This window comes from Osmerus mordax, chromosome 17 (assembly GCF_038355195.1).
Source record: "Osmerus mordax isolate fOsmMor3 chromosome 17, fOsmMor3.pri, whole genome shotgun sequence".
NCBI classification, from domain to species: Eukaryota; Metazoa; Chordata; class Actinopteri; order Osmeriformes; family Osmeridae; genus Osmerus; species Osmerus mordax.
The window spans coordinates 4,892,889-4,910,749 of NC_090066.1; the positions used below are offsets into that span (position 1 = coordinate 4,892,889).

At 49.5% G+C, this 17,861-nt stretch overlaps 2 protein-coding genes across 3 annotated transcripts; both read right to left on the reverse strand.

The window, feature by feature from the left end:
- Window positions 1-1,127: 1,127 nt before the first annotated feature.
- On the reverse strand, window positions 1,128-5,136 carry svopl (SVOP-like). Of its 2 annotated transcripts, XM_067254041.1 has the most exons (16): window positions 5,000-5,136; window positions 4,404-4,516; window positions 4,185-4,276; window positions 3,980-4,078; window positions 3,726-3,797; window positions 3,476-3,600; window positions 3,270-3,333; window positions 3,046-3,171; window positions 2,780-2,908; window positions 2,578-2,651; window positions 2,259-2,455; window positions 1,995-2,106; window positions 1,787-1,868; window positions 1,585-1,674; window positions 1,330-1,443; window positions 1,128-1,243 (listed from the first exon to the last, which is right to left on the reverse strand). In XM_067254041.1, the coding sequence occupies exons 2-16, from the start codon at window positions 4,513-4,515 to the stop codon at window positions 1,232-1,234; spliced, it is 1,500 nt and encodes a 499-aa protein (XP_067110142.1). In that variant the 5' UTR covers window position 4,516; window positions 5,000-5,136; the 3' UTR covers window positions 1,128-1,231. The 2 variants fall into 2 exon arrangements, with proteins under 2 accessions (XP_067110142.1, XP_067110143.1); XM_067254042.1 differs by lacking the exon at window positions 5,000-5,136 and having other exon boundaries at window positions 4,411-4,489.
- A 3,263-nt stretch (window positions 5,137-8,399) lies between these two features.
- si:dkeyp-27e10.3 (UPF0606 protein KIAA1549) lies at window positions 8,400-17,331 on the reverse strand. The gene is made up of 21 exons (XM_067254987.1): window positions 17,235-17,331; window positions 14,435-15,757; window positions 14,052-14,134; window positions 13,770-13,938; window positions 13,537-13,667; window positions 13,267-13,453; window positions 13,070-13,129; window positions 12,829-12,980; window positions 12,278-12,455; window positions 11,937-12,121; window positions 11,630-11,835; window positions 11,412-11,539; window positions 10,949-10,963; window positions 10,645-10,847; window positions 10,316-10,551; window positions 9,927-10,074; window positions 9,554-9,850; window positions 9,279-9,331; window positions 9,002-9,135; window positions 8,744-8,901; window positions 8,400-8,624 (listed from the first exon to the last, which is right to left on the reverse strand). Exons 1-21 carry the CDS (start codon window positions 17,329-17,331, stop codon window positions 8,400-8,402), a joined length of 4,368 nt encoding a protein of 1,455 aa, XP_067111088.1.
- Window positions 17,332-17,861: the final 530 nt, after the last annotated feature.

A 17,861-nucleotide genomic window follows, 5' to 3' on the forward strand; every position in this document is an offset into this window, starting at 1 on the left:
CACACTGACACAAGTTTCCATCCCTCCCTGTACATGTCCATGTCTAAACACGACTACATACAAACACTTCCAAGTCGAGACGCCAACACACACACCGACATACAGGACCTACTGTTTTCTGCGTTGTCTCCCTGGTAAACCCATCCTCATTACTCAGCGGCAGGGCGCCAGGTGTTCCTCTCAGCAGCCCTGAACCAACCTCCCTTCCGCTGTGGCAACCTCCCTTTCACAGAGCTGCAGTGCAGAGGCTGTAACGCAGCACACACCTCTCTGAGCCACTGTCTCTCTCTCTCTCTCTTTCACTGTCTCTTTCACTGTCTCTCTGTCATGGTGGGCTCTGCATCATTGTGGTATTGCTCCCCCTTCCTTGGTTTCCTGCCGTGTCTCACCCAAACATACACAACACTGCTTATCCAAGGTCAGGGTTAGGGACAGCCAAGCCCTGACCCCGCCCACACAGCATGTTCACATGGGCGCAAACGCCAGTGAGCGCACACACACAGTTAATCTGAGTCCTGAGGAGACTGAGATCTAACAAGCTTATAGAGGGATCAAAGGGAGAGAGATCATACTGGTGAACCGTGAGTGAAAGACAACCTGCTCCGAGCAGGAACATGGACTGGTCATACTGCACGGCTGCAAGACCTTTCTTGTCTTGATTTTATACTTTGTTGTTGAAGGTTTCAAAACTTAGTATCAACAATGATCAGCATACAAACAGTTGCAGGTAGGGCAGACACGAGTCAGAGCAAATGTGAGTAAAATGGGCAGGACAGGTTGAGATGTTCCGTTTATAAGAACAAAAATGAAGTTAAAAGGGATGTGAGAGCAAACGGTACAGCTAACCTAGTACAGCTGAGACTTATCCCATCCAACCCTCCTAAATGTAAACACACAACCCCTCCCTTTAGATAACACACATACACAACCTAACTCCCAATAATCCACACTGGCAGAGCTAACAAATAACATCACCCCACCCAGACATTATGTCCACCACCCCCGTCAGCCTGGTTGTGTTGAAGCTCACACTAAGCCATAGATTTTAGTGATGTCGTCGGCAGCTTGTCACCCTGTACCTGAAATGAAAGGGTGCCACCCAGTGGTAAAAAGTGAGACTGCATTTTAAGGGCATTGTGCTCCCATTAATTCTCCAATTAATCAAGACACACACACAAAACATTTTTAAAGAGTTTTTATGCGTATAAAATGTACAAAGTGATATTCAAAATCAGGATTCTTGCTGTGAAAGAGAAGAAAAGATGATGATTAAGTCAAGAAATAAGCCACAGAATGATTAGGACAGTGTGGGGCGGGTGACCATCTCACCAAAAGTGCTCTTCCCTTAGTCTCTATGGGCAGTAAAAATGCTCCAATGCCACACAGGACACAAGCAATAGCAAAAGGTAACAGGGCCAACATCACTGACTCTGACATCAGCACCTGCAACACACACACACACACACACACTGATACTCAACTCTAACTATGACCAAATGACAAGACACGAAACACACATGACACAGAGCATGGTGATTATCTCCCGAAACACACCCCAGTAACAGACACACACAGCCCACATACCTGTGCAATGAAGGGGGCGATCATACCACCTATACGACTGAAAGAGGTGCAGAAGCCCATCCCCAGAGAGCGAGCTGCTGTGGGGTAAACCTGGGGGGCGGGGGAGAGGGAGGAGATGGGTATCACATACATACACACACTCCTGACAAAATATTTGATGATTTACGGCAAGTAGAACAAAATACAAAAATAACCCACACACCTCCGCAGTATAAATATAAACCACGTTGAAATTCATAGACACAAGAGACCTGAGCAAGAACAACAGAACGGTGAATCCAACCCTGGGAGAGAGACGGAAAAAAGAATCAGAGCCATAAGGCTCAAATGAACAGACTGGGAAGGATGTCTTAACAATGACCATGACATGGATTCAGCGAGAGGGGGCGTGTCCGGTGTGAATGGCGTACATGGTGGTGCAGACGTTGACCAGCATGAAGAGCATGGCCGCCAGCAGCAGCAGCACCACCATGCAGATCCTGCGCCCAAAAAGATGCAACATCAGGATGTTCAGAGGGATGACTGGAGGGGCAGAGGAAAGGGGGGTTAGGGTTAGAAGTACAGATAAGACTAATAAGAAATATGATCAAATAAACCGAAATACAGACGTGCAGCTCCTCTTCACGACACACACACACACACACACACAGGCCCTGCCATTTCCCCTCACTCACGGGCGATCTCGCCTAGGCAGCTGATGAGGAGGGTCTGGTAGTCCGATTGGGCAAAAGAGACGCAGTAGCAGAGCTCCCCCTGCTTGCGGTGCTTGACCTGGTGATCTGCCGAGGCGTCTGTTACACACAGCAGGTTCTTCTCCAGCAGCTCAGAGCTGCTCAGCACCGAGCCGTAGTAAGAGAAGGACGCCACGAACCTGGGGTGGACGAAAACATGCACAAAGACCACAACAAGCGTGACTGGACAGGCCGCGGAGCCATGTCGTGGCATTCCGTTTGCCTGGAGGAGGAAGGGGAAGGTGGAGGAGCAGGGTGTTACCATGAGAACCACAGCAGCAGTGAGGTCCTCCTGTACATCGGGCCGACCAGAATGCGCCAACTGCCCCGCTCTTTCTGAAACACACGCAAAACACACGGTCATTCCAACACTCCAACATCTCTCTCCCTTTCCCCCTCTCCCTTCATGTATCTCTCGGACTCTCCCCCCGTCCTCCCCTCTCTCTGCGTCTCTCTCTCCTCACCACCAGAGGTTCCACCAGCATGCCCGGTGGTAAGGAGGCTCGGTTCATCTTGGCGATGCGCTGGAGGGTCTCCACAGCGGCCTTCATGTTCCCCGCGGACACGTTGTAGCGGGCAGACTCCGGGATGTACTACACACCGAGAGGGGAAAACACCACACTTAACAATACGACAACAGCGAGTCGAAGAAACCGCAGACAGGGAGTTCACATGAGCAGAGCGGAGAGTAGACATTATTCGAAAAGACGAGAGTGGGGAGGCTGGTCACCCGGAAGAGCAGGAGGAGGAAGACGCTGGGGGTGACAGAGAGTCGGATCATCCAGCGCCAGCCCAGCGTGGGCACCACAGTCATCCCCAGGACGATGATGAGCATGGAGCCCAACATCCAGAAGATCTGTGGGTGAACAACAGCCCGAGAGCTGTGACTGTCATGATAATAATGATTACAATGGTGATGAGGGCGGAGTTGGTGACAGGTCAATGAGGACTCACGGAGGCCAGTGGGAGCAGGGAGGATCTGTACTTGGCAGGAATGAACTCTGTTTTTAAGACAAACCTAAAATGGAGAGATTGATTGTTAGTAATATGTGTGGTTTGATTGTTTGTGTATGTATAGATAAATGTATTAGTTGACTGTGTGTGTTTGCGTGTATGTGGATTGTTGTTTGTGTGTGTGTGTGTGTGTGTGCGTGTCTCACCCCTGGGAAACCCCAGCCACACCACAGCCCACCATGACCCGCAGGAAGATGAACCAACCGTAGGAGGGAGCGAACGAGGTGAGTAGGGAGAAGTAAGCACTCCACACGAAGCCCCCAAACACCACCTACACAGAACACAACCCCCCCCCCCATTACTGACAGTGTCAAACGCAGAGAAATGAACACATTCAAATACCTGCCCTCTCTTGGCCCTTACTGTATGAACTACTGTGACATATTAAAGACCAACCTTCCAGCGTCCATATCGGTCAGCCACATATCCACTAAGCACACCACACACCATGAATCCTAGAAACACCATCTGGCAGAGAAAGAGAGACATAGAGAAAGAGAGACATAGAGAAAGAGAGACAGAGAAAGAGAGAGAGAGAAAGAGAGAGAGAGAAAGAGAGATAGAGATGGGGATTATACATTTAGAGGTGTGAGAGGTAAGGCAGGCATCATGTCATATTCATTAAGCTTGATGTTCACTGGTAGACTCACCGTGGAGACCAGAGCCACCTGCCAATCCTTCAGTTGCCACTCACAACGGATCTCAGGAGACACCACAGCCAACAACATGATCTCCATAGCCTCCAGTATCTACAGCACACGCACACACACCATGTATCTGACCCATTTGTGAAGCACATGCACTGTCTGTCACAAATGAAAAACTGACAGAGATAAGAGACATAGACACACTCACTGTGGCACTGCCCATGATGAGGAACAACAGGACGTGGAAGCGGCCAAAGCCTATGGTCTCCACTGCATCCTCCACACTGTATGTCTGGAGTTCTGAGGAAGACAAGAAGACAGCCCTGTGTATCCCGCACCTGAACACACAGTGCATACTACATACTACACTTGAAGACTTCCTGCTTTACTTCTCCTTTTACCAAATAAGATTTTTAAAACGTCTTACCGTTGACCTTGATGTTCGGCTTGAAGGTTGGGTTATCCTCCACCTCCACATCCTGAAGCTCAATGGCACTTACCAGCTGGGTCTTCGAGGACCGTCTGCTTAAGCTACCCATACTGCAACATCCAAGTTAAAAAAACATTGATGGCAAGTTCCTACACATCCTAATTATGTTGACAACTTTACTGCAACAGCAGTTTGTATTGATTATGAATTAGGGAGGATATACAAACGATATACGAAGTGAGTTCTGGAATTGTAAAAAGAAATTAAGGTGCATAAATAATGATGATGTGGATTTTTTTTCTCTGTCAGACGTCCAATACATTTCCTTTTTGGAACGGTAATTGATGGTTATCCGTTGGCTCTCTAGTCCCGACAGATGAACAGGTTGGTTCTCTCATTTACAACGCTTTGTAATATCAGAGTAACTTTAAACTTTAGATACACATGGTTAAAGCCATTCAATAGTACTAAACATAAACATAAATCTTCTTGACTTCGTTCATTCGCATGACCCAAAGGTAGCCTGTACAATTCGGCAAGTTTTTTCTCAACTGAGCAAGTAAAGCCGAATACTTTCACAAAATGATTCTTACCTTGCTGTGGAAATATGTTCTTTCTCACTGGTTGGTATGTCCGTCGTTGACAATATGTATGCATTCTTTCTGTATCTTTATTTTGCGTGATTCATGGCTGGATTGTTGTTGTACAGAAGTCACTTCAATAGTGCTCCCCAGGCACATTGAAACAGGTGTATCAGGAAGTGACATCGTCACAAGTGTCATACGAGAAACCCGCCTAACAACCTTCCAACTGACCTACCAGCCGACCTTCGAGTATCATTCACACCACCCCGCAACAGCTCAATTTAACTGTAGGCTATGTCCATTGTCTGTTATGTTTGCGGGAGAGAATGCGAGATTTTATTATTTGACTATTGCTGGTGAGTGGGGAGAAGCAGAAGACAAAGATTCTACAGAGGGAGAAGCAGAATGTGTGGCTTAGGTTTACCATTATCTTGACATAGGCCTAAAGCAAAAATAAACAGTAAGGGCTGAGCCCATTACTGCCTAAAGTTAATCATGGATCCCCGGTACTGTAACCGAAACCTCTGCAGAATTTACCCATCAGCAACTCCACTGTCGCTTTAACCCAAAATGCATTTCATATTAACATCAGCCATTTAGACATGTAATTACAAGTTATTAGACACTGTCTTGGGTTTTAACACAATTCTTTAATGTTTGTTAAACATCGTCCAGACTCTACATACCAAAGGGATGCAGCTCACCGATAGAGGGTGGGGAAGGAAGGGGAAGAAAGAGGAAGACAGGGAGATAGAAACAGGAGGGTGTAGTCAGGAAGGGATATGTCAGACAATGGGAGGGTCATTAACACACCTGTGTGGCTGCTCTTGTAAACAGTCCTGGGTGGGGCCTATTGGCCCTCTCAGAAGTGAACAATAACATTTATCCTCTGGAGAAACAGGATATTAATAGGAAGGTGATATCACAGGAGAAAACACACACACGTTTTCTGTGAAAACCCTGGTTTAAGACCAGCACGGGCATGAGAGGCAGAACAACCCAATTGCTCAGGGAGGCTCACAGATCTAAAAAACACAGAACTATGAAACGCATTTCTAGAAAACAGAGATCTATGAAACATTCAGGAGATGCTGAAGCCTGCAGCTGCTTCAAACCCAAATGTTTGAAAAGAGATGCGAACCCTGTCTTCTTCAAACAGGAAATACTGTTTATCTGGAGAGTGTGTGTTTTCAATGGATGGCAGTGTGTGTGTGTGTGTACGTGTGTGTGCTTGTCCTGTAGGTGAGCCCCAGTGTCTGTTGGGTGTGAGATGCTGTTGAATACAGAACAGCCATTGTATAGTCCATTGCCTCCTTCATACAGAAGGAAAGGAGATCCATTCTAGCAATAGCACCACGTGATTCTGCACAGTCCCACCTGTGACTCCACTGGCCAGGTTTACTGTCTGATTGACAGGTGCAAAGTCCAATCAGGAAGGTAATAATCCCATCAGTTGAGGACTCCTGGCTCAGGATTGGAGTGTGTTGGCCTCTCTCCCGGAGGAATCTTTTACCCAACATCCATTTTTCAAACACAGATAAAATTGTCATTTATGTTTTTTTAAATACATTATATGATCCACTTTAATTTTAAATTTATATATTATAATATCCATTTTCATTTAGATTCAAAAATATCATTTGGGAATGAAAAACAAGAGAAACGATGACCCTTATAGCCTACTGTATGCTATGACTTTTCTACTGCTTGATATTCACAATGTACTCATATGTGCTTGGATGAATCATGTTTAAATGGCACTGTTACACTACTAACTCTTTGCTCACTCTTTACCTATGTGTCATGACACTTCACTTTGTTTAAACACATGTTTTTGCAGCATGCCTGAAGACAACATTGACTGGCACATCACTATTAGCTAAAGCCTCAAACTTAGACAACATGCTGAAGAAAGAGCAAAGAGCAGGGACGGGCAAACCTTCTCTCTCCTCCGCAAACCCATACATTACTCACCACCAGACCTAAGCCATTACAAGAACACAACAGTGAAAACAGCCAATGAGCAATACTGACAACCAGCCATGCAGCCATCCATGTGGCCAGCAGATGGAGACAAAGCACACGTTAGAATCAACAACCTGTTTGTTTGAATGACTTCTTTTCCTCGTCTCTTCTTCTCAGTGGATGAGGAGAGGAAGCTATTCAAGAGAATAGAAAGCAGCATAAAACTGTGTAATCCCCACAGAATAACACAAATTGTCAAGTGAGGCAAGGTTTTGGAAGTTGCCACACCTTGGCTACAACAACATGCACGAAGTTCAATTTAGAAAGAAAATTCAAAATTCATAGGTATTTGCACTGGTTGAAAAAGCTTGTTCGGTTCTGAAGCTCTTCCTGACAGCAGAACACTCAGTGGCTGACAACCATCTTGAAATCTTAATCTTCAACCTGACCTTCTACAGAACTTGCCTCTGACAGCCTTCATGTGGAGGGAGCGCTGCTCTCATTGGTGGACTCTACACAATGGTGGTGGATGAAACTAGTTGACCCCAAAGAACGTAGAGCATTTTACATGAGTCAGAGTGATAAACTCTAAATGACAATATATTTATATATATATTATAATTTCTCTTTTTCGTTAACATTAACACAAACACAGGAGCAGGCAGCTATGCTAAGCATTGTCCCCACGGCGAGAAACAATATTGCCAGCTCCAAATCAAGCGCGAGCGCAAACACAATTAGAAGAATACAACCATATAAAGCCCAAACAGTATTTTGGTCAGTTTTTTTTGTTCAAAATAAAGTTTTTAAAGTGTACTTTCATGGCAAGGAAAATAAGTAACATTTCAATACTCCATTACTAATTCACATTTATATTGTGCTCATTGGATTTATATATCTTTTCATATATATTTTATACTTATATATTTTTTTCCTCTGTATGTATACTGTATTCAAGCCCCCCATGCCCAAGACAAAATATTCTTTCGACAGTGCATGACCTTACCAATATGGCTGATGAATGGAGACCTCACCAACAGGGCTGATGACCATGTGCTGAAGGCAATGCGTGGTTAATGACAGGAGACATGAGGCTGGCGTTTAGCACCATGGGAGGTCAGGAGGGGAGGTTGCCCCTCCACAGGAAGCACTTGAATGATTCTGAAGAAACCAAACTCATGTTCAGTGAAAGACTGAAGTGTGCAATGAAGAACAGTGGCTGAAAGTGAAGAGAACCCTGTTAAGTACCGCATCTTAAGAGAGGAGAAATGGTGTCTGTTTCAGAGACAATCAAGATTTGTTCCGATTGGAGTCCAGACTAGATTGGGCATTGCGGTTCAGACCAGTCCAGACCTGTTGTTGGTCAAACTGACCATGACAGTTTGGGTGTTGCTGTGATTCCGACCAGTTTTATAGGTCCTGGTTCCCATCGACCCAGACCAATTTAGGGATAACTGGTGACAACCACTTGTTTCTGGGCCAGTCTACGGAGCTCCTCTCTGATGGCCTTGATGAGAGAGGCGGAGCTATGGGCTGAGGGGGAGGCGTCATCAGGGGGGTACTCTGGGGTGGGCGGGGCTAGGTGCAGTGGAGGAGCGGAGGGGTCCCGCAACGACGAACTGGGCATCTGGAACACGGAGGAAGAAGTGAACTCAGGGAACGACAGCACCTGGACACAGAGAGAGAAAGAAAGACAGGAAGGTTGTGATAAATCTTCAGCCGTTCACATTTCTGCCTCTATGTTTGCGGCCCCAAAAGGTGTGTACAGGCTCCATGCGGTGGACTCACACTCTCCCTGCTGCTGGCTCCTGGTCTGGAGAGGTCTTGGTCTGAGTGTTGCTGGTTCCAGCTGGAGCCCGTGGGCCCAGACACGCTGCGGCCCACCCCGGGATATGCACTGATCCGGCTCGACAGACCCACCTGTGTCAGGTGGTGGAGCTGGGCTCCTGGAGGACACACACATCAATACATGAACAATATATCAATACAAGCATTGATAAGATCCTGCAGCATATGCTGTACACACACACATGCAGTGTGCTTTACCTGTGCTGCCTCCTACTGGACGTGGCCTGGAGGAGGAGGGCGGGTCGTCATACTGCCCCCTGTTGGAATACACAGACTCCTGGGGCAGTTGTTGCTCTCCAGCAGTAATGTACCCCCCGGAGCCTAGGCCCTGGCTGCAATACACACACACACACAAGAGGTGCCTGGTCAGAACGGATAAAATGGCACAACAAGATCTGACCAAACCTCCTTTGAGCACTTTACAAAACAGCAAATGAAAATCCACCCAGCATGACGTTCTTGTGTTGGTCCTCACCTGTGCAGCAGGCCTTGGACTGATGATGGAGACATCCCTAACTCAGCATATCTCTGAACAGACAAGGAAAGAGAGGGAACAGACCAGTCCAAAAAGACCAGAAGAATGGAGAAATGGCGTGGAAAAAGACACATCATGAAAATGTATTAAGCTCTCCTTTAAAGCATTTAAATTAGACTTAAGAATACTATTTTTCCGCTTGTGTATGGTCATAGTGGCGTGGATGGAGGAAGAACAACAACTGTGTTGACAGTTTCCCCTAGGGTCAGACTCACCGCAGAGAAGGGGCTGTGAGTGGGGACCGCTGGGTAGGAGGACGAGCCCCACTGTCGTGCCGAGCGGTTCTGAGGGGAGGGGCTTGGCAGGGCAGGGCTGACCCCTGTGACCCCGGCACTGCCCTGGGAGGAGGGGGACACCAGGGCGAATGCGTCGTCCAATAGGGAGTGCATCTGCTGCCGCGCCTCCTCGATGGAGGGCTGGGGCGGCACGTAGGGAGGAGGCGGGGGGGCGGAGTCAAACACCTCATCGTTTGGGGAGGGGCTTCCGTGGTCTGGGGGGAGGTCTGGATCCGACTGAATGAGAGAAAAAGGAGTTAGTATGTGTGTATGTCTTTGGGACATGACCGTTGCCCATAGGTGCGTGTCTTACCATGTAGGCCACATTGTTAAGTCCTGGGTATTTCCTGTAGGTGGCGGTGTGGTCAGACAGCAGACCATCTCTGTCTGTCAGTCTGTCTGTGTCAGGGAGACTGCCGTTCCCCCGTTGGCTCCTCCGCCCTCGAGGAGAGCGCCTCCCCCTGGCAGAGCAGAGCAACACGGGTAAGGCTGGGTTACATAGTGGGCAGTAGTGGTCTGTAGTCTATCCTAGGTCTGTGATCTCACAGTAATATCAATAATAATCTTCATGACTGTACATATATACCATAAAAATAAAAAAAAAGCCTGGCCCAATAGGGTGGTGAGTAAGGGTCACGGATGGGAGGGTGACGGTGAGATGTGGGGGTTTAACGTGACATGTGATCTGGGACGACTCCTCACCTCCTCCTGGAGTCGGAGGGTGTGGGTGGCGAAGGGGAGTCGGCCTGCAGGATGCAGTCCATGTGGTCGTGGGCGGAGCTGTAGAGACGCTGCACCGGCCCTCCATGTTCCTCCCCGTCCCCAAAGGCATCCAGGATGTCGTCCATAGAAGGGAACTCACACTGGCCCCGCCTCTTAGCCCGCTGACGCAGCTTGTTCCTGTGGTGTTCAATCTCAGACTTGTGCCTCAGGGCGACCTGCACACACACACAGTAGAGATCATGACGTGAATAGTGTATGCGTGTCTCTGTGACTAAGGGCAGTGTGTGTGTGTGTGTGTGTATCCTCACCTCTGCGCTGACTCGCTCTGTGAGGGAGGGGCTTTGCGACTGTGTGTGTTGCGGGGGGCTGGGCCGAGGCTGCATGGCGATGAGCTGGACCTTGTTGGCTTGGCGCTTGTGTCCGTCGGACGAACCGCGAGACAGACGGTCCACGTGGTCAAAGATGGAGGAGGAGGAGAGCAGCTCATCTGGCCCGCTGCCAGAGGGGGGGACTGGGGGAGAGAGGAGGTGGAGGCGGGGGTGGAAGGTAAATCACAGTAACCAGAAGGCAGGAATCACATGCTGGCTAAAACTGTGTTGAATGATGTCTTACCCATTTTGTTCCTCCCTGTAAAAGATAAAGGAAGGAGGGAAGAGAGAGAGATGGATGGAGAGTGAAGAGAAAGTAGAATAAATAAATAATAATTTATTGCTTGGCAAAATTTGACAAGCATTTTCTGAGAATAGGCTTTGTCTCCATATGCTGTCTCTCCCCCTCGAAACCATGTCTCCACCTCCCCCACTCCTCTACTCTGTTGTGGTCTCCCTCTGCCACTCCATCCTGCAGTCTCTCTCTTCCATCTCTCTCTCTCTCTGTTCTCTCTTAGATGCAGCTCCTTTAATCAACTGTTCTCCTGCTGAGTCAGCAGACAGCCCACTCAAGGATGGACACACACACCCTTCTCTCTCACGCAGACACACACACTCTCTCACCTGACTTATTCTCTACCTTTCCGCAATCTTATCATTTGCATTTTAGCACAGTCACTGCAAAGACAGAGGCTAGTGTTTCATACCATTTTTGGGTGTCTTCCTGTGCTGTTTGGCCTCACTGGGTGTGGCCACAGGCCTTGTACTCTCCTCTGCCGACTCCCTACCACTCGATTGGTCACTGCCTAACGAATCTCCATCTGACGGCGAGAGCCTGACCAATCAAAGAGAAGAACAGACATAGGTATGCTTGCTTGTGTAAATGTGTGTGAGAGTGTGTGTACCTTGAGTGTGTTTGACTAACCTCCCTCTACGACGACTGGGGCGGCCCGCCTTGGTGGAGGAGCCCTTGGATTTGGGCGTGTTCAAGTCCCCGCCCTCAGAGGGCGTGACCTCTTTGATGGGAGCCGGGAGGGCTCCCGGCTCCTGGATGACCATGATGTCATCTTTACTGTGCTGGCCCAGATGCAGCTTGGCAAAGTCAAAGCCTTTTACACTGGGAGCCTGTAGCTGGAGAGAGACCCAAGCATCAATGACATGCACATGTGTCCGCACGTGTGTTCGTCTCTGTGTGTGACAGTGTGTGTGTGTGTGTCTCACTTTCCCCTGACCTTTTGTCTTTGCTGGATGGTGTTTATGGCGTCAGGCTGGAACTCGAGCTTCTCTGAGCCACACAGCTTCCAGTAGAGGATGATGATGATGAAGATGGCCAGCAGCACAGGCACCACCACCCCCACGATCAGCCACACACTGCTGCTCTGGGTCTCAGAGGGCGGCATGGTGATGGTCTCCACAGCTGCAACACACACACATCAGGATTAGGAGCAATACAGTTCAAAGCAGTAAGTCTCTTGAGCAGAAATACACTAAATATCACGTGACCGTCACATGACGTTAAACACCCTCCCACACACACAATCCTTATCCAGCACACACACACACACACACTCACGCTGGGCCAGGGGTCTCTGGACACGGTGGCCCAGTACGATGGCAGCTCTCTGGAGGTCGAGGCGGTTAAGGGTGGCAGCTGTAACATCAGCAGGCAGCCTCTCTCCCCCAGGCCCCTCCACGAAGTACAGCACCTCCAGGGGGCGCTGCTGCCCAGACAGCCGGGCCACGCGCACCACCTGGGGACCACAGCACAGCGTACATTTACATTTACGCATTTAGCAGACGCGCTTATCCAGAGCGACTTACAGTAAGTACAGGGACATTCCCCCGAGGCAAGTAGGGTGAAGTGCCTTGCCCAAGGACACAACGTCATTTCACACGACCGGGAATCGAACCAGCACCCTTCTGATTACTAGCCCGACTCCCTAACTGCTCAGCCATCTGATCCCCTCATCAGTACATGACATGACATGAGCGCTACCATGACACTCCTTCAGCAGATGCTTTTAATCCAAAGTGACTAAGAAAAGTGCATCAAATCTGTAAGGGATGTGATACAAGCGTTTTCCTGCGGTGTGTGTGAGAGTGAGGCCACGTGTGTGTGTCGACCTGTATGCTGTTGTTGCCCACTGCGGTAGCTCTCTTCCAGCGCCGTCTAATCCCCTCCCCCAGCCCTTCCTCCAGCAGCAACGCCAGCCGTCTCTCCACACGGGCTTTGAAGCTCCTCTCTGTAACCATCTGTTCCTGCACGCCCAGTAGCACTAAAATAAACGCACATAAAAACCCTTCAGCGTCCCCTCTCGCCCACTCCTTCTGGGCTGCAGCCAAAGGATGGAGGAGGAGGTCTCACCTGTGCGAACCCAGGTGGAGCGTAGATGGTGAGAGATGTTCAGCTCTGGGTAGTGGAATGCTACAGACACACACACACACACACACACACAGTCGGAGAAGAAGAGAGTGAGACAGAGTAAGTGACACACTTCACTAAGTAATTACAGTCAATCTGTCTCAGCGTGCATTCATTTTGAGACGGGGGGTGCGGCTTACGTTCAGCAATCTGCAGCGCCGGGAAACCCAGGTAGAAGCTGAACTCCACCATGCTGAGCTTCCTCAAATGGTCACTGACCTCCGACCCCAGCAGGTAGCCCCGCCCGTCACGCACAGTAAAGGTGATGTCCACCGGAACCTTCTGCTCACCCACTGGCTTGACCACTCCCATGGTGATGTTAAGGAGCTGTAGCGCACACACACACACACAGGTCAGATCCTTGACAGTACTATGATACGGGTGGAAGCATTCGTACAGCGTGTGTTTACCTGCACGGTGACGTTGCCCAGCTCATGTGAGCGCCTCCGTGTCTCCGTGTAGGCCATCAGGAGTCCTCTCTCCACACGCTCACTGAAGTTGCACACACGCACATCCACGTGGCTGGGAACAAACTGCAGCACTGCAACACACAACCAAACACACACACACACACACATTCCATTAAGACATGGACAGCTACATATGATTTAACTGGACACAAACGCACACAGGTGGTTCCTACCTGAGTGGATTTGGTATTTGTAGTCTGGTACAGTGTAAAGGGGAGAAATTGCCGGAATTGGGGAGGAGCTGCGAGATGATTGGCGCAGAGCATTGATGACGGACATGGCGGTGAAGATGATTGGCCCCGCCACGGCACGAAAGGCAAAACTGGACGGAGTTCTCAGGAACTGGTGGAGAGAGGAGAAGGTGAGGTGGAGGTCGAGTGGGTTGTCTTTGAGCCCTATTAAGAAGTCAGCATGCTGGCCATGTGAAGGGCTGTGTGTTGATGAGGAGTGTGTACCTGGAGCTCCACTGAGCGGTTGAACTCTCTCTTTAGGATGTCTCTCACCTGGCCAAACCCTACAGTGGAGCCTTTGGGCATGACTACAAGAAAGATAGATTAGGTTCATCAACAACTTTACTTGTGTTGACCCAGACTTTAAACAGACTGCAAGAATATAAGATGTACAGGTCCAAGCAAAACAAAAAGAATCTATCCTTCAGAAGAAGTACTAAAAACTGGGTTCTCTAACAACTTCCAGGCTAAGATGCTAATTTTAGATTTTGTCCATCTTAAATTTTAATAAGATAATGAATTGTGAAAACTCACTTTTTTTAAACTGAGAGACTCTATATAAAAACGTACAAAGAAAAGATTTGTCAGATCTTGTGGTGCCATCTTACCCACTCTGACCAGGTACATCTCTGGCTTGGTGACATTGCACAGGTACTGCCTTCCAGGAGGGGTCTGCACCACTCGAGGGGTGGACACTGCCGGGGTCCTGGTCAGACTTAGAGTTGTGGTAGAAACGGTTGTGGTAGTTGTTGCCTTGGTGGTGGTGGGCCGGGTGCTGGGAGCCCTGGTTACAGGCGGGGTCTTGACCGTGATGACTCCTCTCTCCCCGGAGTCCCGGCCTGGCGGTCTCCCAGGGGCATCAGGCCAAGTGGGGGGCCGAGGGGGGGCCTTATTGGTGGTGTTGGAGGGGGGGCGTGGGGTGTGTTTCCCCGGGGTAGATGGATGGTCTCTGGGCCTTGGGGCAGAGGGCTGGGCGGGCCCTTTAGTGCCAGACCTATCAGGAGGAGTGGGGATACCTGGCCCCCGATAGAGGGTGGGAGAGAGGTCCAGAGGAGGGGTGGGCCCTACTGAGGGGACTGAGGGCTGCTTGGGCTCCTGGCCTGGAGGGGGACGGGAGCCAGGGGAGGATGGAGAGGGATGGCCGTGTGTGTGGGTATGAGAGTGTGTGTGTGTGGTAGTGGCAGTGGGCCTGATGGCAGGTTTAGAGGTGGTCTGGTTGACAGTGTCCAAGTCTGGAGGCATAGGTTCTCTACCCCTGTCTCTGTGTCTTTCTCGCTCTCGTTCCAGCTCTCTGTGCCTCTCCTCCTCTCTCTCGCGGGCCAGGAGGTTGGTGTAGTACTCCAGACTGTTCATGTCTGGCAACAGCAGCTCTGTGGGCTCCAGGGGCAACATGTCCTCCAGGTCATAGTCCTCTTCATCCCAGGACGGGTCGGGCTGGGCTGGGCGGGTGGGGAGACCGCCCCGCAGGGGGGTTGTGGGGACAGAGGAGGATGGGAGGAGCGAGGAGAGCGGGAGGGTGGGTCGAGAAGGAAAGGCGGTGTCGTAAGAAACCCCCTCGTCGGGGTCATAGGTGTGGCTGGGTAGGGGCGTGGCCAGAGCCAGCTCCTCCCCGTCGGGGACCATGAAGGACAGGGTTTCCAGGTAGTCCCCAGAACCCCAGGACTCCTCCAAGGAGGGGGAGTGGTCCCAGGGCGGGGGAGGCGTAAGGGTGGGCTGGGCGTGCGGGGGAAGGGGAGGGGGGTGGCTGGGGGACAGGAGGTCAGGGGGTCTCAAGAGGAGGTGGATGCCCTGAGCACCTGAGTCCGACTCGTCTGCTGACCCTACACCATCGTTACCCTGGTAACCGGCCTCTTCAGGGTGGCCGGCTCGTGGACGTCTAGAAGAAGGTAGATGTGATGGAGGCTGTGCTGTCCTGTTGGTGCCCAACCCACCTGCAGAGAGAGCAGACACAGAACCATAGTCACACAGTGGTGTGCGTGTGTGGTGTGTATGTACAGTATGAAAGCAGCAGGCTCTGCTGCACCCCTGCTGACTATAGAGAGACCTAGATGAGGCTGATCTCCGTCGGCAGAACAATGAGCACACAAGAGTGATCACAGACATGCAAAATATATTTTCCACAAACATGTTTGTTACTCAATTCTACACCTTTAGCAGAAAGGAAAACTAATAAATGAAAGAGAAATATTTTTTTTTAAAGGAGCATCTGTTTCAAAAGCAGTCTGCTTACAAATTCATGACATGGATGCACTTTTTAATGCATCTGGCAACAATGCAGCTACTGTAACGTATTCTTCATGTCTGAAATCAACATTATTACATGCTGTAGGTTGTGTTTTTGTCTGAACACACACACTCCCAAGCTTATACCGTATACATCAATGTTTAATTACAGATGCACTCCAGAGGGGGTAACTTGACTATAACAGATTACACAGAGTACACCCTCTACCATTTTTCAAATAGTTCTCTCTTTATCCATCCATCCATTTTTTTTCTCTCTCTCCGCCCCCCACCCTTCCATTCACCCCCCTTCCTCGGTCACAGGCCGTAGCCTACAGTAAATTACAGCACACGGCATCATCCTTTTCCTAGCCTTGACTCTTTCATCATTGTGCTCTCTTTGCCGTTGCCGTGGTGACGCGGTGCTTTGCGGCAGCGTCACGTGCTTTGTGGCGGCGGGCTCATTGGTATGCCGGAGACAAGGCTCTGAGGCACTCCAGCCAACAGCACACAGGATCGGTACACACACACATGTACCCACACACGCGCACACACACGCGCACACACACATATATTCATTACACTGACACAGAGAGAGGAAGTGGGAAAGAGATAGTGAAAGGAAAGGGGCAGAAGGCATAAAATGATGTAGAGGGGGAACAGATTTAGAGTGAGAGACAGATAAAGAGCGAGAGATCAGACTTGAGATTGGCCTTCTAAGACTAGCAGCACACAACACATTCAGTCAATGCCAAGGTTGATGACTAAATTTGATCACAATGATCAAATCTGAGATGCATCCCCAGAACCAACTCTGGCCTTTAACACTCAATAGCCACGGCTCCCTATGTGCGAGGTTGATGTTTGTTTGTGTGTGTGTGTGTGTGCACATAATGTGTGTTGGTGTGTGAAGGAGACTCAGTCTGAATAAGGAATGACTGTGTGGAGATTCTCTCTCCATCTGCCACTGACGACAGCTTCTGAGTCAGAGACAGAGGAGTGAAGAATGGAGGAGTGAAAAAAGAACAGACTGCTACTCTACCTATTAAAAGGGACAGACAGAAACAGGAAGTGGATGTATGGGTCTGAAAGTGCCTTAACCAGGTCCAAATCCAAGATACCTGGCAGACTAGCTCCCCTGTCTGTCAGTGACCCTGTAGAAACGATCTAATCTACGTCACTTACCTGCAACAGGTGTGCTGGAAGTCGCCATGGAAACCAACATGCTTGCAGCAAGAAGAAGCACAGTAGTGCGCAGGCACGGAGAGGTTTTTTGGTACATCCTTGAACCCGCGCTTGCCGGTTTCAGAGTCTCCATGGCATGTGAGTCACATTCGGCCTTTACATTCACGGGACACCATCCTTCTCCTCAGTGGGCCGCCGGTTTGCACCCATAACTTTCTGATCTTGGTCGGTTAGACGGCCCTGTTTAAGAATAAGAGCATTGTGGATAGGCTACAAACATGCAGTTTATTTTTACACTACTGAAGCAGAAAGGCCGCTAACGTCCATCTAGTCTCACCGCTGGCAGTGTCTTCTCACATTGACGGCTGGCTGACTGACCCCATTACTGGGAATAGCCTATATCTGCCAACATTTCTCACCATCACATTCTGAGAATAAAGCGGATGTGTCCTAGACGTTTTGGGATATAAAAACTATGAAATAACGATAGCCTCTACGTAATTGCTTCAGTGTTGGCAATACAATATCGGTCATGACACAATTTCAATTTCAGAAGACTCCTGTAGCATAGGCTACTTAACATAAAATTGATCCGCCGCGGTACGAGCATTTTAAGAGTGCTTGAAA